Source organism: Ornithodoros turicata, chromosome 1 (genome assembly GCF_037126465.1).
Source record: "Ornithodoros turicata isolate Travis chromosome 1, ASM3712646v1, whole genome shotgun sequence".
Taxonomy (NCBI): Eukaryota; Metazoa; Arthropoda; class Arachnida; order Ixodida; family Argasidae; genus Ornithodoros; species Ornithodoros turicata.
The window spans coordinates 158,599,608-158,617,153 of NC_088201.1; the positions used below are offsets into that span (position 1 = coordinate 158,599,608).

The 17,546-nt window shown below is 45.2% G+C and overlaps 1 protein-coding gene and 1 long non-coding RNA gene across 5 annotated transcripts in view; one reads left to right on the forward strand and one right to left on the reverse strand.

Moving 5' to 3' along the window:
* Window positions 1-17,546, reverse strand: part of LOC135371742 (uncharacterized) — an 83,804-nt gene that overhangs the window by 14,838 nt on the left and 51,420 nt on the right. For 2 of the 4 annotated variants that reach the window (XM_064605710.1, XM_064605727.1), the window contains exons 6-7: window positions 8,857-8,968; window positions 6,769-6,870 (exon numbers count right to left, since the gene is read on the reverse strand). In XM_064605710.1, the coding sequence (XP_064461780.1) occupies window positions 6,769-6,870; window positions 8,857-8,968 (214 nt within the window). The remainder of the gene's footprint in view (window positions 1-6,768; window positions 6,871-8,856; window positions 8,969-17,546) is intronic. The other 2 variants (XM_064605723.1, XM_064605717.1) reach the window with 1 other exon arrangement.
* On the forward strand, window positions 13,408-13,997 carry LOC135371730 (uncharacterized). The gene is made up of 3 exons (XR_010415707.1): window positions 13,408-13,515; window positions 13,574-13,747; window positions 13,815-13,997. It is a non-coding gene; the product is annotated as an uncharacterized LOC135371730 (long non-coding RNA).

Here is a 17,546-nt window from a genome sequence, read left to right on the forward strand (position 1 = left end):
GTCGACGCTTCAAACAAAGCAGTTGGAGCCGTCTTAGAACAACTCTGCAGCGGCGAATGGTGCCCACTAGGTTTCTTTCGCACAAGCTTTCCCCAACTCAGCGTCGCTATAGCACCTCCGGGAGGGAGCTTCTGGCGGCGTATCTCGCTGTGAAACACTACAGGCATTTCCTAGAAGGCCGATCTTTCACACTGCATACCGACCACAAGCCCCTCGTCCATGTCCTACGCAGCCCATTGTATTGTAGCGCAGCTACAGAAACACACCACTTAAAGAGACGTCCCTTCCACTACGGGGGCATCCGTTGGCGGACGTGGTGAACGCGTATTCCGGGATAAAACACGTATTTTTGGCTTCATTTCGTTCGTTGTCGTTATGTCCTCTTCACGGCGCATGGCTCTTGACTGACACACTGGAGAGCTTTCCTATCTCCTTGTCGCACGTGCCGCCGACGTCCGCGGAATTAGTCATGGTTGTGTGGGATTCTACCTGACCTACCATAGTCCTTCGTCAAGGCACACTCATGGGAAATAACTTCTACAGCGGCACAAGTGCGGCGAGAATATATCTCCAGCAGTGACTACTGCACCACTAGAATGTAGGGTTCAAGCAACAGATCATCAGAAATTTGTTCACGTAGAATGCAGCAACAGCATAGAGCGAAAAGCGGAGCATGCAGTGAAATCAACAAACTTATGAAACCTTCCCCTGTACCATCGAATTCGAATGTGGTCGTCACGGTATGCAGGCGGTTGAGAACAATCTTTTGTGCATGAACAACTGACAACCAGTAGGGGCTAGACGCAAAGTAACAGAACATTTTCCACTTCTCCACTAGCCTCGAGACATCACAACGCAGCTCTCTCTCTCTGGCTGGTCTCTTCTTCTCTCTCTGTCCCTGTGCCTTTGCTGCGTGTAACACCTCCATTATGCAAAAGCTTTCAGAAAAGTATGTGCAAAGCTTATGCTCGAAGTTACTCACCTTTTCCCGCATGTGGTCATGAAAGCTGACATTTCTACACACGTGAACTGGTTTTCTTCCACAAAAGGTTTTCTACATTTCCAATAAGCTAAAACATATGTGATTTTTTTTATTACATGCTAGCGCAGTGGATCAACTGTGACTGTGAGCGGCCTAGAGATGTGGACAGATGGAGAGAGGACAGCAGGATGGAGTGGGGGACAGGGGGTTAGTAGGCGTCTAGGGCCGACTTTAGGAGCAACTGGGCCGACATTCGTCTGGAAAGCCTTCGGAAAACCAAGGGAAAACCTCAGACTGCACAGCCGGTGGTAGGATTCGAACTCACCACCTCCCAGTGTCGAGCATCACCTTGGCTTCCACCAACGAGCGGAATGGCTTAACCCGTCCTGCCATGCCGCTAGTAAACATATCACAGCACCTCATGCGAAAACATGGCACGCAGAAACACAATCTGGACTCACGCTTTTGCAGCATGTAAAACAAAGTCCAAGAGGAATATGTGTTAAACAGCCTTCGAAAGTGACAACATTGAATCAAAAATTCCTCACTGAATAAATAAGTTAGTTTGTGCAATATCACTGCTAAACAGACATATCACTAACACTGTGAAAGTTTTTCGGGCACGGTCTTTGAAAGAAACGATAGATTGAAGACTATGCACTGAGTAAGAGTTCTCCTAAAAGATTACCATTGTTGAAACCACATATCATTAACTGCATAATTAAAGTGATAAACAAAAGTAAAATGTTACATTGTGTGAATATGCTTACTTATACAGGCTGAGTGAGTGACGGCTGCGATTGACAAAAGACAAATAAAGATAGAGCGGAATTTTCACAATTTTTTTCGACTATTTCTGTTGCGGTGCTGTGCATAGTTTTTTTTTTTTTTTTTTTTTCATCTGCAGTTATCCGTGGAAGACTTCATATTTCTGTAAAAAGGTGAGGCTTCGTGGCAATTGTCAAAGATCGATTGGAAAGCATTAATTTCCCGCAAAAAAAAAATGTCCAAAACATTCCTCATTGGCAGCAAAAGATTCCAGAAAGTAGTTGCTGAAAGTCCCACAATCCTCCGGCGAGTACGTCCCCATTTAGAATTTTTATCACCTCAGGTGAAACACCCTGTATAAAAAAATGCGGCAAATTTTGAATCAGTACGCACAGTGCCCAATCATTTCGACGAAAATATACTCCAAAAGCCGGAAGATGAAGGCATAATGTAAAATCCTTTACTACTGCAGCTTACATAAGAATATAAAACAAAACGGTAGACGTTTCGCCACCTATGCAGGAAGCATGATCAGTACAAATGGTCAAACAAGGGGCCACATCTATCTGTTTATGCAGGAGGCCGTTGTACACATCCGGTAGGGGGCATCAGTTTGTGTTACACGCTGTCACATCACGTCTAATAAACCAGGACTCTAACAACTTTCTAGGGCCCCATCGTGCCTCCCGTGCCACACTCTGAAAACAGAACTTCACTGCATAGCACGATGTGCGCCAACCATGGCCACGAACGATAGGGTTATCGCTTCTCATTCCAAGAGAGAGGTGGACGTACGCCCTTTAATGTCAATTATAATATTTAAAAATTGCCACAAAAAGGCTACGCTCCCCTCTGTCTTCGAATTAGAAGCGGCAACCCTATCATTCGTGGCAATGGTTGGCGCAGAGCGTGCTATGCGGTGAGGCTCGTTTTTAGAGTGCAATGGTCTTGCGTTATCAAGGTCAAACACGGGTCCGCTAGTACAACAGTGATTCACCAATTCAGTCTTAATTCGTGTGGCATTCATAGCCTCTGCAACGTCCCTTCTATAGCCCCGTTTACATGAATGCGGCAAACGCATATCGTATCGACTTATCGCAACAGACCCTCTTCGACAGGGCTACGTCAACTAATCCACCAATCGGGATACGTGAGAGGTGTGATAACTCGATACGATACGCTTCTGTCGCATTCTTATAACCGCGGCTTATGTTACTCGCTTCGTGCCTGTCTCACCGACGTAGGTTTTGTCGCAGTCCCCGCATTCAATCATTCGATCATTGATCATTTCGATGTCGAAGCAGAGACTGAGAAATTTAGTTAACTATATCGCAAGAACCTAGCTTATTTAAACTTAAAGAGGTGTATTTTCGTTAAGCCGCGATATCTCGAACGATGAAAGCGACTTCGAGACATGCGCCGCTTCGGACGCGTTCGGGTCCAACGATGCGCACGATGTCCATCGCGTTGACGACGGGGCTCCCGGAAGGACTGAAGTCAAGGACCACGTTCCCGAAACGTTCGAGATCGTTTCGAGTAGCATCTCACATGTATTTGAAGCAAAGATAACTGTGATATGTTCTCATATCTTGCGGCTAGTATACACTACAACGCGATTCACGGAATGGGCGCCGACATTAGGTCTTCCATCCCGTGGTAGTCGCAGGAACTGTGCACGTGTGGACTGCCGTTTGCCGAGTTCCTTCAATTTCGCGTGTGTGTTTTCGTTCATTTTTGCGTCGGTTCGTGTTCATTTCGTGCCGGTTCATTTTCTCCTGCTCGGGAACCGATGTAGAACACATACGCATCGGCCAGCAGTCCTCACGTGAAAAACTGAAGCAAACAATCATGTGTTTCCGTGATCTTTCGAACGCTGATACGCTACTCAGATGTTTACCGGATGAGTAGTTATATGGAATGTTACGTTATCGTCAGTCATAGTCATTAAAGACGGCGGCCACCAGTATTCATCACAATGGCAAGAGCGATTTTGGCAGCCCACTCATGCTGTGTCGTCGCTGGGAACGAGGCTAAAGAGCGCGCAGAGACTAGTGGTTTGAGAGTAACGCGACAAGGTCTATTGAAGTGGGATATCTTCAATTATTATACAGACGTGTTTCTGATGCACTTGCATCATTGTAAAACATCGGACTTCACCAAGACGAGCCTTCTAATCATTCAACCATGTGTGGTGAGTCTAAGATACGATTACGATGCGTCTATTCCACGGATAATCAACGCTCGCTTCGGTTCTGTGTCTCTATCCATCTGTTCCTCAGGTTGGATTGGGCAAAAGTTGTGCTGTGTGTTTCATTTTAACATTTTATAAGCTAATGCTAGCTTGAAGAAACGATTATGATATGCTTTGATTCTGTTACTCTGTTCCTCAGATTCGTTCATATTGGTATCGCTTTGAATATTCTCCTCTATCCACCTGAATATTCGATAGTGTTCGCTTTGGCTCCGTTCCTCAGATGTTAACGTAGTGTAAAATTTGTTGTGATACCACGAATACTGGTAGCTCTAAGGGGCGATTATGATACGTCATGTAGAATAATTATTGCCCGTCTCGGTTCATACCTTCAGATTTCGATTGATATAACCATAGCGTAAAATCTATAGCGAGTGCCACGATTTTAATACGTTAGGTACACTGTTATTCGAAAACGTGTTCTAATGGAGTGGAAAGGGTAGATTTTCCATTTCTACTCTTTTCACGTCAGATTTACTCCCTACAAAAAGGGCAAAGATGGTCATCTTCCCCTTCGTTTGATAGGATGGCGTAGAAGAGGTGTACGAACCTCGAGGAGAAGCGGCAACACGTGCGTCTCACACCTTCTTTGCTCGACCGCTTCGCCGCCGCCCACTTTCATCCGCGCATGTAGGACACATAGTTCCCAATATTTTTAAACGTTTAAACTCATTAAATCTCAAATACACATTTCCGTGATATATCAAATAGGTGAACCCTGTCTCTCATCAGTCGTCAGTCGTCACCACCGCAAGCAAATTATTTGTGGACATGCTTGATTCTGCCGCACTCTTGTACCCTTACGCGACCTTTCACGCCGGCCTGTAGTGTGGCGAACGCAGGTTTGTGTTCAGTCGTTCGCAAAGTTTTCACTGTGGCTGAGACGTCGAAGATCGTATGTGTGGAGCTCAGAGTTATTAAGGAATTGATATTTTTGGGAAGGGTTCTTTGGACTGAATGCATTCGGTAGTAGGTCCACCCACGGCCGTCCACCCAAGGCCGTGAGAGATGTTCTTGAATACGGTAAGGCTTAAAAAAAACGTTTCATACTGATAACTTTTGTTTGATGGAGTCAATTCAGCGAATTCATTATCAGGTCCATATCCTTCCATCCATATCATTTTCAAGTTGCACACCAGCTTGAGTGGCAATGTGATTGAAACACAGGTGAGGTCATGTTCCTTTACAGGTCCTTACATTGTGTTTGTGGTGAGTCGCTTACGACGTACGTCTATTTGTTTTGCAGTTTTATCGTACAAATTGGCCGCTGGACGTACGACCGCTGGAAAAGACACGCTTTCAACGAAATTGTACACAGAGGCGTCAGGATGTTATTGTGTCAGAACTTGTAGCGTTTCTGTAGGTGCTGTGACTTTTCCGATTTGCATTTCTTTTTGCTGTGTGTGGTGGTCGATACTGGACAGTGCTCTAATTAGGGGTGGAATCAAATCTTCCAGGGTTGAGAAACCTGGAGTGAGGCATTGGCGATGAAACTCCCCATTCATCATCTCAACATTAAGTTGTTGTTGTTTTGTTGTTCATGCATTCCTTTTACCGTTTACCTGGCGTGTGCTGCCCTGTCCATATTGGGGAGGTTGTGTCTGTTTCAACCCTCCGGTCCCGTCTTCCTTGCTGAAGTTTTACACTCCAAATGATCTCGAACCCCGTGTCCCTTTTAATATTAGGGAGCACATAGGTGCGCGTGTGAGAGCACTTGAGCTGGCTCATGAACTGCCACAAGAATTTGCGGTCGAAGCAAGTTAATTTTCGCATACACCTTGGTAAGTCACACTGCAACTAATAAGATCTTAGCTAACTACTTACTTACTAATAAGATAAGAACTTAGCTTAATCTTCACACTAAATTTACAAGCTATCGAAGCCTTAGTCTCTGCGGGAAGTTAGAAATAAATAAAGAGGGTAGAGAATCGGGGTAGAAAAGAAATTCCACAAACTGGAGTGGAAGCTGTTATGTACATAGCTCATTGTGTGGCAATTTCTAGGAATTCCTATTATTTGTGTACATTTTCGCATTATCCTATTTTATGATATACTGGGTGGTTGTAATAAAATCTCAGTCACGTTTTCGCGTGTGACGCTATACCTGCTAGACACACAGACACGGTGAGTAATTTATGCCAGAGAAACGTACGAAAAAATCGTGGTTACCAGCCACAGCGTAACAAAATAAATACGTCCACGCAAACTTTCGTCTTCGTGCATTTCCTACGCGCTATACCGATGGACGGAGGCGAAAGTATGCGTGGTCGTATTTATTTTGTTACGCAGTGCTTGGTAACCACACTTTTTTCGTAGGTTTCTCTGTCATAAATTCTTTACTCTGAAGCAGAGGAAGTCTGTGCGTCAAGGAGGTATCACGTCTTTCACGAAAATGTGACTGACCTTTTAAAGCACCCACCCTATATATCGCCGTTTTGTTTTTGTTTCCTGAGGGTTGCTATTGTGTGGTCCACGGTCTATGCGGCCCACAATTTGCTTTGTGTTCAAAGCACCTGGCCTAAAGAATCTGATCACGTGAGATATGTGTAGATATGTTTTGTTTATCCAGCACTAAGTGGCAAAGGCGCAGAGGGTATTCTGTTTAGAATAACCTGGATTACTCTTTGAAATTCCCCGTACGTATACGTGATATGCAGCAGTTGATCCCTTAATCGACCAAAGACTGTATTCCAGCATCCATGACATTTCGATTTCTAACAGAGATTATATTCCAAGGCAAAACATACGCACACCGTGTGATACTTACTCGAGATTTTTTGTAATGTTCTTCATAGCACATTCTGAGAGACGGAAAAGGCCGTTTCCCAGTTTGTAAAAGTTAGGTGTGCACGCAGTTGGTGCACCTAACCTGAAATATTGAACATAAGTTGAAGTAGAATTATGTAAATAAGTTGAATATCTAAAAGCTTGCTGGTGTAGAAACCTCCGTGGAGAATAACGCTGCACAGCACTACGCAACTTTCACGCGTGCACCAGTTTTGAATTGTGCAGACACTTCTTTGTTTAAAAGGAACAACACGGGCAGCACAGCTACCCCGAGCACATGCTATCGCGAAGGTTGCACTTACAGCTTGCCTGCAGCATATTTCACTGGCGCTTTCGTACTGTTTCTTCCTCCCACCAATTTCGAAATATCGAGTTCCAGCCATGCACCTAGGAACTTGAAGGCGAATACGGTGGATGATACGGTATATTCTGCACAACTCCTACATGAGACATGTACGCTTCGCACGGTGCCAACTTTTGGTTTGCTTCGCCATGAACCATTATGCAGTACTGAAGGCAGCAGGGACGATAGCCACAGCTACAGAGATCAGTGGGTATAAGAATAACGAAGAAACACTAAAGTGAATAGCAAAGGGCTGGTGCAATTCAGAGTGTTTTTTTTTTCCTGGGGGGGGGGGGGGTCGTGAAGACGATGTGCACGACGATGAAGACGTGCCTCTGCTGGCGAGCGCCACTGCGCCTGCCAGCCAGTTCTACCGGCACCCTCCTAGCGTGAGGCCACGTCCATCTACCCGTTGGGACATTCTATCATCGCCGATCAGGGCTCATGTAGAGGAAGAATATATCCTCTACATTTGGTGACCCGAGCACAGAACACCACGTTCGGTGTAATTCGGTCCTTCTGCATCACAAATTTTCCAACGACCAGCGGATCACCCCAGATATCAGCATTGAAGGCACGGTGCCTAGTTCCTCCGAGGACTCGCTAGGCGGTGACGCTGTTCACTCAGCATTCAACGACCTGGCATATCACGGCGCAGCTCCCGCACCGCACCACTGTCAACACGCCATGGTCAATCTCACTGCGTCACGCCGCCTCGCGCTTCACGACGGTCCTCCTCGGGCGTTCACCAGCGCCACGTTCCCGAGCGTCACGCTCCCGTACCGGTCGCCGTACGCCGCTGCCGACCGCACCACCCGCATCTGCTACGCTAGAGGTCCAAGAACTCTGCCCGCCTCGCCTTCCCACCAGGCTTCCATACAAGATACTGGCAGCTCATCCAGATGCGGCCAAGAGGCCCCGGGACAAATGTTCCGCCGGGGACACGGACGTAGGCCACAATTAGGTCTACTCCAGCTCTCTCCGTGCTTAACGATGGTCCTCCCCGGCACTCTCCTTGGCGACAACATTAGCTCTCTGCTCACGAACCGGTCACGGTTCTGTCGCCCCATCCTGCATACCGTTCCACCTACCTGCCTGCTCTTCGCTTCGGCCCGCCCCTGGAACCCTCCCGGTCAGCCTTTGTCCGCGACGCATCCCTTGTGCGCACCATGCATCCCGCTACTTCTGCCCATTCAGCCCAAGACGCAAGTCCAGCCATCCCTATTCCACGTGTCGCCCCTCTTTCTCCTTTTCACGTATCGACGCGGACCTCAACCGCTAGCATTACACCGCTCCGCGTCTGACGGGGGAGTGATGTGGCAGCCCGAGGACGACGACGAAGACGTGCCATTGCGCCTGCCAGCCAGTTCTACCTGCACCGTCCTAGCGTGAGGCCACGTCCAACTGCCCGCTGGGACATTCCATCATCGCAGGTCAGGACTCATGTAGAGGAACAACGGCTCCTCTACGTATCTTTGAATGAAATATGACACTACTAATAGTACGCTGGCGAACCAGAACCACTTTCAAGACTGACATCGTAGCGGCATAGAACCAACCACGAAATCGATCGGTGCACTACGATTGAGCCGGTATCATTAAACGTTCCATTGGAAAGGCATAACATGGCGTTTGCAGACCCTTACCGGAAGTGACCGGCATGAAGCGGAAGCATTTCTCTGACGATATGCTGTGTTACCGACCACTGTAGTGTAGTTTACTTACAGGCGCGCGAGCTGGAACCCAGCATTCGGTAAGGCTTGGAAGTGCTTGCCTATGTCGCTCACTATGACTATCTTTCTGCTCCCGTTGCATATTCCTCCCTCCCATGTCAGACCTGAAAGAAGAACGCAGACTGCTATTGTATTGCAGGAAACAAAAATATCAGTAAAATAACTGTGTAGTGCACGAGGTAGCAGATAATAGCTCGCTACACAAGGGCTCCCACGCGCGCCACGATTCCACTTTGTGTTGCACAACAGTATAAAAAAGGAAGGCTGCTGCCACGCTATACTGCAGTTTATTTGTCACCGGAGTCCGTCAAGCTGTTGTCACGTCACTACCGCAAGACTGGCGTCAGCGGGCGAGATGAAGGTGGAGCAGAGGGGCGTGGAAAGCATGGGTAAAAAAATATCGTGGCAGTATGCCATCGCCAATGCCAGTACGCCGACGATGCGGGAAGAAGTTACAGAAGATTGGTAAAAAAAAGCCAAGGAATGTACTCAGAGCGACACTACTGGAAGATGAAACAAGCATGCAGCGGAGGACAACATATTCTGCGACGAGAGCACAGCTTTACCCCATAAGCAGCGAATACACGAGAAGACATGGCGTAAGGATACGTGATCACATGCCTAATCAAGCCCTGGCATTGTTGCTTTCTCACTCACGTCTCCAAAGTGCCTGCGAAAATTGCCTTTAACGCAGCATTCGTGTATCCTTAAAGGGACCGAAAAGTGAAAAATAACCCCCATATTTTGGCCCACCATCCTGCACATTATCATTGTTTGATAACACAGAGAAAGCATTACCTCACAAATCGGAATATTTTTTACGTATAAATATTTTGAAGGTTGCCGGAATATGGACGGTGCTGCCAACAAACGGCAAAAAAGAGTAACTTGGGTTTCAGGTCCAGGGCGTCCGGGATTGGTCAACCTGTACCACGTGACAATTAGTTTCTAGAGAACAAAGTTGATACACATTATCGTTATAACTAAACGTCATTTTAAAAATGACGTTCACTTCCAGGCATTTGAAGAACATAGTTTCTATACTAATAAAACATTCAGCTACGACGCGCCGTGCCGTTTGCAAGGCCGTCTGCAAGGCCGTCTGTGTTATCGCGCTTATTGTCTACGCCGTGGGTGGTCATACCGGCAGCGCGAAGCATGAAGTGAAAGTCTGTGAAAGTAATCAAATAACTTGTCTGTCACTGTTGTGTCACGTATTTACGAATGCCTGGTGTACGTTGTGGAGTTCGGGGATGCGGAAATCGTTCATCTTCGACGACGGGCGTTTTCTACCACAAGATTCCACAGGACAATGCGCGAAAACGAAAGTGGTTCGAAGCACTCGGCTATGAGATACAGCTGTCGTGTCGTGTGTGCTCATTCCATTTTTCTGCCGATGACTACGAAGATGCCGCAGTTGGCGAAGTGCGAAAACGTCTGAAGCAAACTGCCGTTCCGTCACCTGTTATTCTGCTTCGCTTTGGTGACGGGCTCAGCACAACGTCTCAGGTATGTACAGGTGTCACACATGTATAAATTATAATATAGCGATGACGTATACCATTTAACTTGTGTTATCCTACCCACTGAGCATTGTGAACATGACCAAATTTAATTTCAGGGACATTCCGGTGTTGAAGTGGCGCCGGACTGCTTTGTAGTATGTAGAGATCTCACCATTTGGTCATCTTTTGAAAATTTCTGTTTTGAAATAGTTTTAAAACTGTTTCAGGTCGATTGCAATGATTTCATGGACTTGTGCATGGAAGTCACCGTGTCGGATGATACTACTGATGCTGCTAGCACATTGTCCACGTCGACGGACACTGTTTGTGAAGTACGCAGTAAAAAAGTCTTGTCTAGATCTGCACTGCAAGAATTCAGAACCAAATATACTCAGTAAACTTGAACTTTCCTACTTTGCAGGAAACAACTGTAGTCGAGTTCGACCATGCATACTGCAGCACTGTCTCTCCAATCACTATGAAGTCTGCATGTAAGAAGTGTATACAAGGTTAGTGCTCAATGTGATCCGCATTTCTTATTACTCTTTTTGTTTGTGTCTGTGTGTGTGATCCAGGCACTCAAGTTAACATGACAGAAATAGCTGGAAGCTGGTATGCTAAAAATGATGATCCGGATTTGCCAGGAGTGACAGCATTCCTACCTGTGGCTTCGTCTCCCCCTCTTGTTTCTACCAGTTACATCTGTGTGATTGCTCAAGAGGTAGGATAGGGGTGAGTCTGTATCCAATTGATAATATTTTTGCAATCCTTATACGGACACAAAGACACCAGAAAGGACATCACGTGGGCCAATGATTACATCGACCCCCACTTCGCAGATTCTGCCAAGTCCACAGGTGGAACCACTAGCTTTGTTACGTGTTGCAGACTTTGTAACATTTTTGGAGTCTTTGGACAGGTGCAGAACATCAGTATGACATCAACAGTGGGAGAAGAAACTGATGAGAGCTACTACCCATCTGAGGATAGCTTCCTTGAAGGGTACAGGGACACTTTCTGTTGAAGCAAACTTATGATTAAAGATGGCCAATTAATTTTCTAGAGACACCACTACACCTGAATGTCCAGTGGAACAGCAAAAATTCATTGTCTTTGAAGCCCCACTACTGGAATTGTTCAAAGCATGTCGCAGTTGCAGTGGGTCATGCAAGGTTACCACATCAGTTCGGGGCACGCTTCTCACTGTTGTGTCCGAATGTGCAAGCGGCCACAAATTCTCTTGGAGCAGTCAGCCAGAACTGAACAGGATGGCTGCAGGAAACGTTCTGCTCTCCGGTGCAATACTGTTCAACGGAGCCAGTCCCACCAAGGTGTGTACTTGCATGTTTGGGAGCATACATAATAAAACGTTACATCCCTTTCTAAAGGTTCTTCGACTGCTGAGCTCCATCAACATACAAATGATTTCAAAGGTTGCATACGACACATATCAGAAAGGTTGCCTACTGCCTGCTGTATCACAGGTACCAGTTCCTAGTCGCTTCCACAATACTTGAAAATCTATCTAAAAATATTAATTATCATCATATGATTGTGATAAGTAGTAACTGACAAGCATCGGTGCTTCAGTGTATAAGGAGGTATTGAGTTTGCTTTCTGCAACAATGGCTGTTATATTGCATAAATCTTACAGGTTTGGAATGCAGAACACAACCACCTGCTCCTTTCACTTCAAGACAAGCCTGTTGACCTCCTTGGAGATGGCAGATGTGATTCTCCTGGTCACTGTGCCAAGTACATGACATACACTTTTATGGAAGCCCATTCAAAGAAAATCGTCAGCTCCGTTCAAGTACAGGTTGGTGAGGTAAGTGTTTGGCACATATATTACTCGTATAAGGCCTACCAGCTGCCATAGTTTGATTCTTTCTTTTTGTGTGTTCTTCTTGCTCTAGTCTCCAGATGTTGCTTCCAGCACAAACATGGAAAAGGTGGGATTTGTGAGATGCCTGGACGAACTGAAATCAAATCACATCATCGTGGCATCCATTACGACTGATCGACATCCTGCGGTGAGAAAGCACATGCGTGAAATGGAACCCAGCATAGTGCATGGATTTGATACCTGGCATGTGGTGAAAGGTGATATTTACTTGCTTATTATGTAACCCACACCGTAGGGTCGATTGCACTGCTACTGATACGCTGTACATCATGACCATTTCAGTGGTCTGCCGTTGAATTTATGTCATGAATTTTTATTGTTGGGCTTATGTATTTAAATTTTGTATGCAGGCTTGAAGAAGAAATTGGACACAGCAGCCAAAACCAGTGCAGGTGCTCCTTTAAAACCATGGGTGCAGCATATTTGCAACCATCTCTACTGGTGCAATTCCACAGCAGAGGGGAATTCAGAACTGCTACTGAGCATGTGGAAAAGTAAGACTTAATCAGATAATAACAGATATGTAGCTCTGACACTAACATTACTTCATTAGGCATGACACGCCACATTACAAATGTCCATACCGGTCATGAAGGTCCATACCATCGCTGCTTACATGACACAGTTGGAGAAAGGCCGTGGCTGCAGCCTGGTAATTTGAATAAGGAGAAGCGCATTTTTCCTTAGTGTGTTAGTCTAGCATACTCCACATGTACTAGACATAATGTATGTACAGTGTACATGGCGAGGACAACAAATGCTCTGAATGTACAGGTACCGTAGCTTATGCAAGACATCTGAAGATTGTACTGAACCCAAGGCTACTGAAGGATGTTCAACAACTATCAAGAGTGGGTCAGACATCAGGGCTCGAGTCATACCACTCCGTCATACTGAAGTTCGCTCCTAAGTCCACAGCATACACACCGAAAGTTATGCGTGCTAGGTGCGTACCCACGCTTTGAAGTGGGAAGAAAGACAAGGGGTTGACGTAGTGCTTGACCTTTTTTTTTTACTGTATAGGTTGTCAAAAAGGTTATTTGTGAGGTATCACATTTACAATGTCTTATCTCTTCTATCACTCCTTGTAGGACACAAATAGCTGCCCTGCACTTCAACGAAAATGCTGACCGGGAGTATGCTTATGGAAAGGATGGACAACAGATGTTCAGGAGGAAGCTCCTAAAAACAAAGAAAGGGGCAGAAGTAGTTTCTAGAGTGAAGACAAAGGCCACTTACAGTATGAAAATCTCTTTCCGTTTATGATACAGGCATTTGTACTGCTTATCTCTTTACAGATTATGTGGCAAATCTTCTAAAGGGGGCTGTGACAGTGTGTGAAAGCACAACATACAGTGCCATGGTAGCATCCCACCATAGTCCCGAGCCTGCGCCAATGACTGCAGCTTACCCACGTGAATCGAAAGAGGTCCTGATTGCGAGAAGGATGCTTCGCTTTCCAACAGAGTGATGTAATGTTGCTTTACCCTCCTTGCATAACTTCCTGTTGAGCACTGTTGCCTTCACCTTGCACTATAGCTCTCATGAGGCCACCTGCAACTGCAGTCCTGACCTGGGAGCTGCTTTGGATAGCCCGCTCTACCAAAACTCCGTCAAAGCCTCCAAAGATGAATGAAGGGAAGTACCAATTACTTTGGATAGGGTGTTAAAGGAGCACTAAAATGCAAAAAACAAGTTAACTTTACTTTGCGTTACATGCAGTCAGAGCCGTTTCATGGGGGGGCGGGGGGGGGGTAGAGGGGCAGCAGCCCTGGGTACCTTCCCTAAGGCGGCACAGGATGGTACATCTGGACAGCACGGTGCACAATAAATCAACAGCCGGCATATTTGGCACCCGCACCTAAGTCAGTTGGCTCCAGTGGCTCCTATAAGCTACTGAAAGAATAATAGGATAGGACTGTGTTATAAAAAAGCACCACTTTGTTCTCTTTGTAGCACACTGGAGTCATGTGACCAACTACTGCAATTCACACAGATAAATTGGCACCGGAAACGGTTTGTCTCTGTCAACTGCTTTTTCACCGGTCTTCACCTCGGAAGGGCACGCTGGGTTAAGTACTGGGGGGGGGTCTTCAGCTTTATCGTGCCCCAGGCAGACTTTGACATCGTGACTGCTAACATGCTAACTTTCCACATGACATCGTAACTCAATATGTACATTGATTCCATTACAAAGGTGCAGTCAGAACTATACAGGCTCCTTGCTTCGGCACGAATGCAGTGAATGTCTGCCACACATGCTATGCTATAGAGCAGTAACAGTGAAAAACAATAGTGCGAAGGACGTGAATATAATTGTTGTCAGTGGAACATTTGTGATAACTGTTGTGGGCAACGATTCAGTAAATCTGTATTGAAAAAGTGATGTGACCAACACACATCATGTCGCACATATATGGTGTACGTACTACGGCCAGCCCCATTCCAAATCCACAGAAACACGAAAGGCTTCTCCTACTGTCTCATTGGATGCTGCCAATCGTTGCTGCCCCTCTTCAATCGTGCTCATTGCTGCCAAAGACTGTTTACATTGCGTTTTTCTTCAAATGGTGGTGCTTTGTGAGCTAATTTCGATTGTATTATACTATAATCCGAACATGTACTTTCATGTAAAGAGTTCTTTTTGCATTTTAGTGCCCCTTTAAATAGACATGATCTGCCTTCACCGGATTATGTAACAGTTCTTTTTGAATTTGTGGCATAATAATCAAGTGGCATGTTGAAAACCTATAGCCCAGAATATGAGCCTGTAGCCCAGAATGTAGGTGTCATCCTCCAGGTGCACGCAATAACTGGAGCCTGATAGGTTAGGGTTCAACCTGATTGTTCCCTGAATTTGCAGTGCATGCGCTTTTTCTTGCTTTCTGTTTATTTGCCTGTTATAGAATGTCAGACTTCTTTGATATTGTTTTACTTGCTTTTCTTTGAAATCTTAATCCTTTCTCCATGAGAGTGTGTTCCACAACCTACGTCCCATCTCCATACTCACAAAGTGCATGAAGGTGCACCTAATGCTTCCTGATCCATGAATATGTAAATACTGTTACGTGACGCCAGTGATGATAAGGTGGCCAGCAGAACTTTTTACTCATATAAAGTGTTGCGACTCCTTATCTGAGGTTTTTGTTCATTGAAGTTAACTATACTGCAATGTGACTTATTGTCTTGACTTCGTTGTACTCTATAGTATGAGAAGTACAGGTCTGCACAGACAGATTTGCTCATATGTTTTGTAAGTGTCCGTCTGTGGCATCATCATGCCACGCAACTCTTTGTACAGTGAGGGGAGGTAGGTTCCTTGGGAGAATGAAAAAGGAGATTGGTGTCATGCATCAAAAGCTTTTCTACTTTTAACCAACTGTCAAGTGACCATGGCAAGACTAATGGAAAACTTTGCAACCACTTACGTACCACAGCATGTTACAATATCACTGTCATTGTCCGCGCTATGTGGCTCTAGCTGCACTCTTCTTTATATCATGCTTTCACATTGTAATTCCAGTATTTTTTCTCTTTTTTTTCCTTGTGTTTCAGTTGCAAGTCTTCGCACAGGTGCATAACAGGACCCTAACCACGGATCATGAAGAGAATGGCGTAGTCCAGGGCACAGAGGGGGACAATTGCAGCAGAACCCTTTTTCTTAAACAAGGACACTTCTACTATGCGTATTGTTGGTAAGGACCTCATATGTGAATTTTGGGCTGCTACCAATGGACTTCATTTGACATACAAACACCCTAAGGTCGTAGCTTTATAGTTTCTGTATCTTAACATCAATTATGCACTGATACACGTATGCAGCTTCTGCACGTCAAGCTTAAGGAAATATGCCTTGCAGTACTATTCACTGGCCCCACACAAATTGTCAAAGCACTTCTAATGCTTTTGGACGCCATAGGATTTCCGTCATCGCTCTGAGGCAACCCATTACTCCATTTCAGCACATTACCTCAAGAGATGGGGTAGAGCCCCATAATATTTATTGCAATTCTGAATGTAGAGTGAATCTAGGTACCTTGATGCTCTTTCGCTCGATGCAGCAGAAAAATACATGCGAGACAATTGAAAGGGTACTATAGAAACAGAGTGTGTATTGGAGCAGCCCATATCCTTGGTCCTAACTATGCCAAGTTACCCAATTTCGGACGCAAGTCATTTATCGCTCTCCCGATTCTACCTTCCCTGAGATTATGTGGTTCTACACGTGCTGCATGGACGCTATCTTTTTTTACTCATGCTTTCCGTTTCTTGTGCTGTTGAATAATTGTGAGTTTGCAGCCATCATGTTGTCTATGTTGTCATGTATGTTGGTGTGCACTAATGACCTTGTGAACATGCCAAATCTTTTTCTAGCCACAACTTCCACCTCTGCACCGTGCTGCGACTGAAGAATGTCGAGTAGTCCTACTTTTGGACGGAAACTACATGAGGTAGTAATATCCAGATTTCTAAAACTTTTGTCAGCAGACATTTGCTGTTTCTGTACAACTTTCATCGTATATTTCTTTTGTCACAATTAGCACACTCTCGAAGAACAGCTCTCAGCTTCATCTATGTGCTCCATTATTATTCCTGTACCCTTAGGAGAATACAAAAGCACATATATGGTAAAATGTAACTTTCTTGTTAAGCTCAAAAGTGAAAGGCAAAACTGTCTATACTCCCTACTAGAAAATCCGATATGAAATCACAGTATGAACATACATGCTGCATGCAATCCTGGTATAAAACATACGAGATCCCGCTATAAATATACATGCTGCAGTTAGCTGGTATAATCATATCGGTTTTCGATACCAGCACACGAGGACCCAGTATACTTCATACGAGACCCCATATCAGGCATATCAAACCCTCTTGAGACCATCTGAATGAATTAAAAATTATGAGAAGCACGTGTGTCATGACAGCACTTCACACTAGGCCAAGATAATGAAGATAATGAACGCTCACTTTTTCCATGAATATCCTTACACGGGATATATATACGCAGTACCTTGAAACTAGTGTATGGTTTATGTTCCGATGTTACATTTTGCAAACAGGCTCAGCCGCGCGTGACTGGGTTTCCTGCATTTTCATTTGTGTTCTGCTGCAGCGAGGATGCCTGATTTTATCTATTTATAATACTTATTATTATATTATAATTAATCGTTGCAAGACAACTGAGATCATGAGCGACCCCACAGCGGTCGGTCTGTGGATATTACTAATTGATTACAACTGAAGTTGCAGAACCAGTAGTTTTAT